We start from the raw sequence: 8218 nt of genomic DNA on the forward strand, positions 1-8218 counted from the left end.
AAACCCGGTGTACCAGATGTGAGAAACGAACAGACACTAAAAACTATCAGTTGGTAACGTCTATCCGTGTTAGATTAGGTTAGGGCCCAATGATCGGTATCATAATATTGTGTTTATTACATGATATCATAGGCGACTAAATCGTGTAACTGATTATAGTAGACACTCGATTTATTGGGAAAAAAACCTATCCGTGTACTTATTTAAGATATTTAATGATTCTGATACGACAAAACCACTGTCGTTATCTCGTTATTTTATAGCCTGCGTTATATAACCTTACCGAAGGTCAACTATGAGTATATAAGGTCCAACTACCTGCAAATTATGAAGAGGACTGTTGTTTTTTGGATTCAGATTAAGTGTTGGTTTTTATGCAGTATACCGCCTCAAAATGTATTTTTTATTACACAATTTTTTTAAAGGAAAACTAATGTTTTGTATATTGTTATACTGTTATTCATTTAAAGAGATTCACGCTTGATTGTTTAAATTGTCTAATATTAGATAATCTGCTTTGTGCTAATTTTAAATTTTTAGTTTATCAACTTGTAGCTCTAATTTTGTATAAAATATTTCATTATTTTATTACTATGTACAGATGAAGATAAATTTTAATAATAATTAAGTCATAAATGATAATACTTTATTTTATGACTAGATCAAATCTCGTGAACATTTAACATTATGATACTGCTCTTATGCTATTATTAAAAAAACACAATTTTTAAAATCTCCATAAAAGGTTATTGTTAAATAACAGGCAACAGCAGACCGCTAGTGGCCATACACGTTAGTAATATTTAACTAATAAGTAATATATGTAGGTAAAATTTATTGTTTTCTCCATTACAGTACCAGTATACGATTTATTTTAATTTAAATGTAAGAAAATCGATTTTTCTTTAGAAAATAACAAGAAATTAATATACAGGATGGGGCAGTAAAACGGCGATTTTCTAATGTATTTAAATGGTAAAACCCGTTTCACTATCCCACCCTTTGCATTTTAAGGATCTATGAAAAGGTTTTTTTAGTTGCATTTTATTTTGTACATTGTCAATCTAGTAAAATAGAAGTATAATATAGCTTTGAAATAATATAATCTGTGAAGTATAAATAGTTTGTGTGAGATTGCTTCAATGGAAGTATATAATACATAAATATTAATTTTATTGAGAATAAGCGATTATAATTTAAACTATGGAGTACAAACGATTGAAACATGAATCGTCGACCATTCCAACAAAATATAACAAGACATTGTTATGTGTTATTTGGTCCACTAAGTTTTTGCAAAAAAAAAAAACCAGTACAGTGGGGCGGTGCATAGTGGGGACGGAACATAGTTGGGTCGGGGCATATTGGGGACGGGGAGGTCACAGGTTTACAGGAATTTTTAAATCTGAAAGTGATAAAATCACTTTCGAAAAAACGCTTCGATGCAAATCGGTAGTTAGTATTTTCAAGCCAGTACAGTCCAAACCAAGCACAGTTTTAACCAGCAAAGTTAGAAAGTCTTAAATGAAGGTTCTGTATTTACAAATGAGCATCAAAGCGTTTATTTGAAAGCGATTTTATTCAATTTTATCACTTTAATTTATAATAATTCTTGTAGACCTGTGACCTCTCCGTTTCCTCATTGCTTTGATTACATTATGCCAATACTCTACTGTACTAGTCCTCTTGGATAAAATCGCTTTCAAATAAACGCTTTGATGCTCATTTGTAAATACAGAACCTTCATTTAAGACTTTCTAACTTTGCTGGTTTATACTGTGCTTGGTTTGGACTGTACTGGCTTGAAAATACTAACTACCGATTTGCATCGAAGCGTTTTTTCGAAAGTGATTTTATCACTTTCAGATTTAAAAATTCCTGTAAACCTGTGACCTCCCCATCCCCAATATGCCCCGACCCAACTATGTTCCGTCCCCACTATGCACCGACCCCACTGTACTGTTTTTTTTTTATAACGGTAATAACTATATTTCTAAAGATATTTTTTAAAACGGGTATGACATTCTTTCTAAAATGTTTTCTTCTTTCCACTATAAACTCATGAATAGTTTCGCTTTCGATCCACTCGCGGTTGACTAAGAAAAATTATGCGTAAAAAATTGTTTTGCATGTTTTTAAGTTTTTAATTTTATTTTTGACGATTTTAAAACGGAAAGCTAAAAACAAATTTGTACACGTATATTAGACAGAAATTAAAACGCTCTAAAAATAAGATTTTATTATGCGTAGTCAAGTTTAGACGCTTGAAAATTAGGTGTATAATGTCACTTCGTAAAATCGAATGTAATAACAACATTAAGTATGTATACTAATTTTTCTAATTTCTATTTTGAATAGTGTAACCTAACTTTTTCATACAACGCAACTGAAATTGTTAACAGACCTGGTTTTTCTTTGTGTATCCTTAATATGGTGAAATAACTGTAATTTTGGCCAAATCAAGTACCTTTTGAGGTAGATTTTTACCTTCCTTTACATAACAATCCGTTTAACTGTCTAGGAAATATTTATCATATTGAAACTGACTAATATAAAATGACTAATATAAAATGTTTTTTTTTATGTATTATTATTCGCAGATAATAATGAAACTCTTCAGTTTATTAATATCTTTTCTATTCCTTGCGGGTGTTTTGGCAGATGATGGTAATTATTTTATTTTCACGGTTATCAACTTAAGGTAGTTCAAATTTAAAAAAATTTAATATTTCACTTTTTCACAGAGTCGGATTATATGGATAATGTTTTGAGTTCAAGTCAGTAATAATTTTATATTATAAACAAATGATTTTTAAGTTTTCAAAATCCACTGTTTTTATACAAATGTTTTAAATTATGTATCTCAGCTGCAGTCTTCAGAATTGTTTATTTTAAGAATGGCATAGATACTATAGATGGTAGACGTGGATTAAGTAAGATATTATATTTATAATAATATACTAATATAATATATAGAAGCTTTGTTACATCTATCTAACTGTCAAGTAAATAAAAATTTTAGTTTTTATTAATAGTTAAGAAAGGTGTACCAGATATGTAGAACAGTGTACAGAGCATAATAGTGTATTATAATTTTTACATTAGCGATTTTTAGTAATCTAATCAAAGGAGAAAAGTGATCTTAAATGGCTACTGCTCAAAGTCGGGTTTAATATTATTCTAAACATTTGTATTGTACCTAATTTGATTTGATTTTATTATTTTAGTATAGCCTAAATCTTCATTTGTTTATTCTAGATGGTTTGGAATATATTATTGAGGCAATGGTTGATGATATCAATAATCAATATGCTTACGAGAATTTCTGTAATTATATTTTTTAATAATAATACAAAACATCAAGGCAAGAGTAGAAAAGAATTATTTGAAAATCTTATAAAAAATGCATCTCACGTTTCTCTTTATGCAAATGACGAGTGTTATAATTATTATATTTTTCATCGAAATCTAAATAGTAGCTTTATGAAAAAATACTGCATCAACTCAGCCATTACATTTTATAAGGGTTCCCTAGTCTATTTAATTTCATATTTTTTTTCTACTTTGACCTTCGTCTTCTAATTTATAATTATTAGTGGTGGGCTATTCGAATAAAAAAAATTCGAATATTCGATGTGATTTTTCGAATATTAGAATATTTTATCATTTTCTTTGCAGGATTACTTAAATTAAAAAAAAAATAATTAAGAGACAACCAAGGTGTCCTTGATCTATTTTTAATATTTTTTTTACAAATAAATATAATTTTAACGAATTCATCTTTTGACAAAATAAATATTATTACTTATTACAAAAAATAAGATTTTAACAATTTATATAGATTTATAATAAATTACAAAAAAACATAAATTTGACAAAATATTCGAAAATCCGAATATTCGAATTATTTGAATTATTTTCATACGAATAGTATTATTCGGTTATTCGAATAATTCGAATAATAGAAAAATTCGATTCGAGGTCCCAGCTCTAATAATTATACAATGTAGTAATAATTTATCATAGCAAATCAAATTCAATATCATTAATTTATGTAATGTAAATTTCAGGCAAAATTAATTTTTTGATCGCTGTACCGGGTAATATTTCTTGTTAAATTTTATGAAAATATTTCCAATATTTCATTCCTATTGGATTTTCTAAAGAGACTCATCGTATCAAATATACAGTGGAGCATATTTCTTTCGAGTTTTTAATAAACATGTTTTTTCTACTTCGAAATTTGTCTTCCTGATCATAATAGAATAGTAAATTAAATGAAATATCATTAATTTATGTGTTGTTCATTTCAGAAGCAAGAGATATTTTATCCCATGTAGCGGGTAATAATTTTCATTACACTTTACGGAAGCGATTCCACACAGTTGTTTGATATTCTTTATGCAAACAAGATTTTTGTTTAATTTCAGATCCGCAGCCATCGCAAAGTAAAAATCCCTTTTTATATTTATTATTTCTAAATACTTTGAGAATAATCTTATGTATATATTGACAAATATCAATATAAATGACATATCGGTTTCATTCATAAAAAATATGTAGGTACATTAAAATGTATTTTGTTTTAAAATTTAGAAGCCAATTATTTCTCTATGTTATGCAACAGTTGTTTGATATTCTTTATGCAAACAAGATTTTTGTTTTAGTTTCAGGTCAAACAGATCTTCATTTAAATCAAACGCAAAGTAAAAACCACTTTTAATATTTCATATTTCATATTTACAAATACTTTGAGACTAATCATATGTACCTATTGACAAAATACCAATATGACACACGGTTTCAATCATAAAAAATATAATATATTTTGTTTTAAATTTCAGAAGCCAATTTATTTCTCGATCATATGATACGATTCATAGGTGCAGCACTTATTGAAAGTAAATATAAAAAAAAAAAGAGTAAATTATTTTTGTAGTTTTAAAGAAAAACTGGATTAATAACATCAAGTCATCAAGCTATACATTGTTAAGCTTTGAAGAATTATTCTAAGTAAAATTTAAACAGTTTATTTAAACATAGGTATATGATATAAATTTAAATTTTTACAATACTATTTTGCATTAATTAATATTGATTGAGTTAACCTAAGTTATAGAGTGAATGTTATGTATAAAATATATTAAGCGGGTTTTATATTCTGCATAATGATTTGATGTTTAATGTGTTTGTTACAGGATATAGAGTGAAATTAACTTACGCTACTAGTAATTACCATTTGTTTGATAATCATAAATAGTCTTAAAAGCTTGTTTTAGAGTTAATAATTCACTCTCATTTAATTTATTTGATTTTCTATGTCAGATAACGATTTTAATAAGTTCAACTTTTTGTTGAGTGTGGTCACAGTGTTAATATGTAATAAATTCTTAGGGACTTCAATAGAAAGAATATATTTGTTGAGTTTTAACACTAACAAGTGGTTGTAAAAAAAGTTATATATTTCACAATGCTATGAAATGTAATGCAATAATTATGTATAAAGAGCGACTAATATATTTTTTGTTTTTATTATTTCTTCGCAACACGGTCATTTAATAACTATTTTTATAGGTTTTGGAACTTTGAAAGAAATTGCAAACGAGACAAGAAAATTTGTCGTTCCAACTTTAAGAAATGTTATTAGACGTCGTTTATTGGGTAAATATTTTAATGGAGTTGTATGGGTTTTGAACACTTATAATATATTTATATATATACATATGTTTTTTAAGTTATTTAAAAGGAACAAGTGTACAACTGATTTTAATTATTAACTATTAACCAGATCAATTTAAACTACTCACACGTACTTTCATTTTATACAAATATCATAGCAGTACAATACGGACACTATGCTTAGTGTATTATTTTTATATGACTTCGTATTAACAAATAAAATAGTTTTGTCCTGCACCATAAAGAAAAGTAGTAAACTAGTAAGTTTATATTAGCATAATAAAAAAAATTTCAAATTTTTTAGGTGAACCTGTGGAGCGTGTAAATGATCAGGCCTCTTTACTACCAAATTGTCGTTTGCTAGGATTGTACTTGAGTACCCAATCTCCAGAATTATACATAAAAGAAGTTAGGATTGAGTCAACTAGCCGTACATGTATCTTTAAGGATAAAAATGACACCCAAATAAGATACAGGAAATTCGGTGCCACGTGGTCAAAAATAAACGCAGATGACCAACCAGGAGAATCACTCGAGGATTTGTTACAACGTGGACAGCCACAAAATCTACCCACACCTTCCGAATACACTATATTTGTTCCGTAAAATAATATTATTATTTTCCTTATTATTGTCACTTTTTCGTTATACCTAAAATATATACATATAATTAAGCTGACCGGGAAAAAACGGTTGGTGGATTTTTTCAATAACGTATTCCACATAATACATTTTTATGTACATAATATTGTACGCTAATTTCTGTTTTACGTCATGTCTACCAATAATTTTTGCAAAAATATAGTGGACCAAATAACACATGTCCTATGTCTTGTTATTTTACTATATTATGTGTAATAAAAATAATAATAATTGGATTAAGAAAATATATACTGTCTTTGTTATTATTAATATCTTTAAACTACATTAGTCATTTAATTCATTACAAATTTCAGTTTTAGATTCAATAAGAATACCACCTTTATTTGTAGTCTTATTTATTTTATTTTTATATTTGCTTGGTTTTCCTGTTATCACATTAAAAATACTTCAATTCTGTATACTGTTAGGTTTGGCTCGTTTTTTTTTTTGTAGTAGTGTATTTTTATAAACAGCTCATGTTATCATTTCTCACGAAATGGCTGCCAATTTAGAGTTACTTCAATTAAATTTAGTCAATCCACAACAAGTAGAGTTCTGTTCAAATCAACTTTATATCAACTGTGACTTAATAGAATCCATATCCAGTTAGTTATATTATGTTGACAAATTGTTTTTTTTATAAAATAATAAAAATTGATAAAGTAAACAACAAACTACGTCATAAAAGTTTGACTACGCAGTACAAGTTACCACCAAAATAAAAACTAGCGTTTTTGTAGACAAGATTTAGAAATAATATTTAAAAAAATATACAAGAAACAAGCTGGTGGTGTCTTCAATTTGGTGAAAGAAAATGCTTTTGCTGCTCAAATTTTTGGGATGGTATGTGTATTCTTTTTGTTAAAAAAATAAATCAAAAATTACTTTTTTTGAACTTACGCCGATGATTTGTTTTGCAGGTACTCGTATTACCTTGTCTACCACCGCACAGGATTGAAAGAATTCTATCAATAGTTGATGGATTCAACGCTACGGCTCTCTATATGCTTCAAGATGAAGATATGGCCTACCAGCTCAATACTTTTATTTATGATTACCTGTATCGATTCTGGTTTGTAGAAATTGGACCTGATAATATTTCTGTATTCAGGAGAGACATTAGGACAAATAATTATTTAGAAAGTTACCATTCAATGCTATTACAAATTATGAAGCGTCATCCTAAAGTATGGGAGTATATTGGTAAGTTCTTATGTAAGGTCTATTAAAAATATATTGCATTTTCATACAGTAGAATACATATTTTTAATCAATGGTAGAACTGATATTAATCTATTTAATCTTTTTATAGATCAATTGAGGTTTTTAGAAAATCAAAGCGAGGTTGAATTTAAGCAACCTCAGAGTGAGTAATATCTTAGCATATGATTTAGTCTATGATTTATTTTAATGTACTATATTAAATTGCAGGCCCGTGTTGGTGTTTCAACAAGAACAAGGGAATCCAATACAAGAGCAATTGAAGAAATGACACATGACTATACAGAAGGACGGATTCAAAGATTCTTACGGAGAGCTGGTCATCAAGTCAATGGGTATGTAACTCGTGAAATTGGCAATTAACTAGGTAATTTGTAATTTCTTAAAAAATTTATTATGATATGACATTTGTGCAATAGTGCTCGGGTATATCTGTTTTTATTTTTCTGAAGGGGAATTGTGCTGTAACCATACCAAATAAATATTAACCTACATACTTTGTACACACTTGGAAGACAGAGATTTATACTTAAAGACATAAAAGTTTATTAAATTTATGTAATGTAATGCATTATGTATTTTCAAACTTTGTTTTTGTAAAAAAAATTTAAAAGTGTAATTATATTACTGGTGAACAATGCCAATTATTTATTAATATTTTGTAATGATTTATATT

General features: G+C 27.5%; 1 protein-coding gene across 1 annotated transcript; it reads left to right on the forward strand.

Annotated features, from left to right (window-relative positions):
• Positions 1-2457: 2457 nt before the first annotated feature.
• Positions 2458-6491, forward strand: LOC126847625 (uncharacterized). The gene is made up of 13 exons (XM_050587930.1): positions 2458-2475; positions 2601-2667; positions 2745-2777; positions 2868-2933; positions 3259-3327; positions 4071-4100; positions 4314-4343; positions 4431-4448; positions 4668-4706; positions 4845-4901; positions 5199-5228; positions 5575-5661; positions 5984-6491. Exons 2-13 carry the CDS (start codon positions 2607-2609, stop codon positions 6283-6285), a joined length of 822 nt encoding a protein of 273 aa, XP_050443887.1. The 5' UTR covers positions 2458-2475; positions 2601-2606; the 3' UTR covers positions 6286-6491.
• The last annotated feature ends 1727 nt before the right edge of the window (positions 6492-8218 follow it).

Source organism: Adelges cooleyi, unplaced genomic scaffold (genome assembly GCF_023614345.1).
Source record: "Adelges cooleyi isolate 19-005CV unplaced genomic scaffold, UGA_ACOO_1.1 ACOO_flye_CR_arks_rails_tigmint_CR_PRNA_11, whole genome shotgun sequence".
NCBI lineage: Eukaryota > Metazoa > Arthropoda > Insecta > Hemiptera > Adelgidae > Adelges > Adelges cooleyi.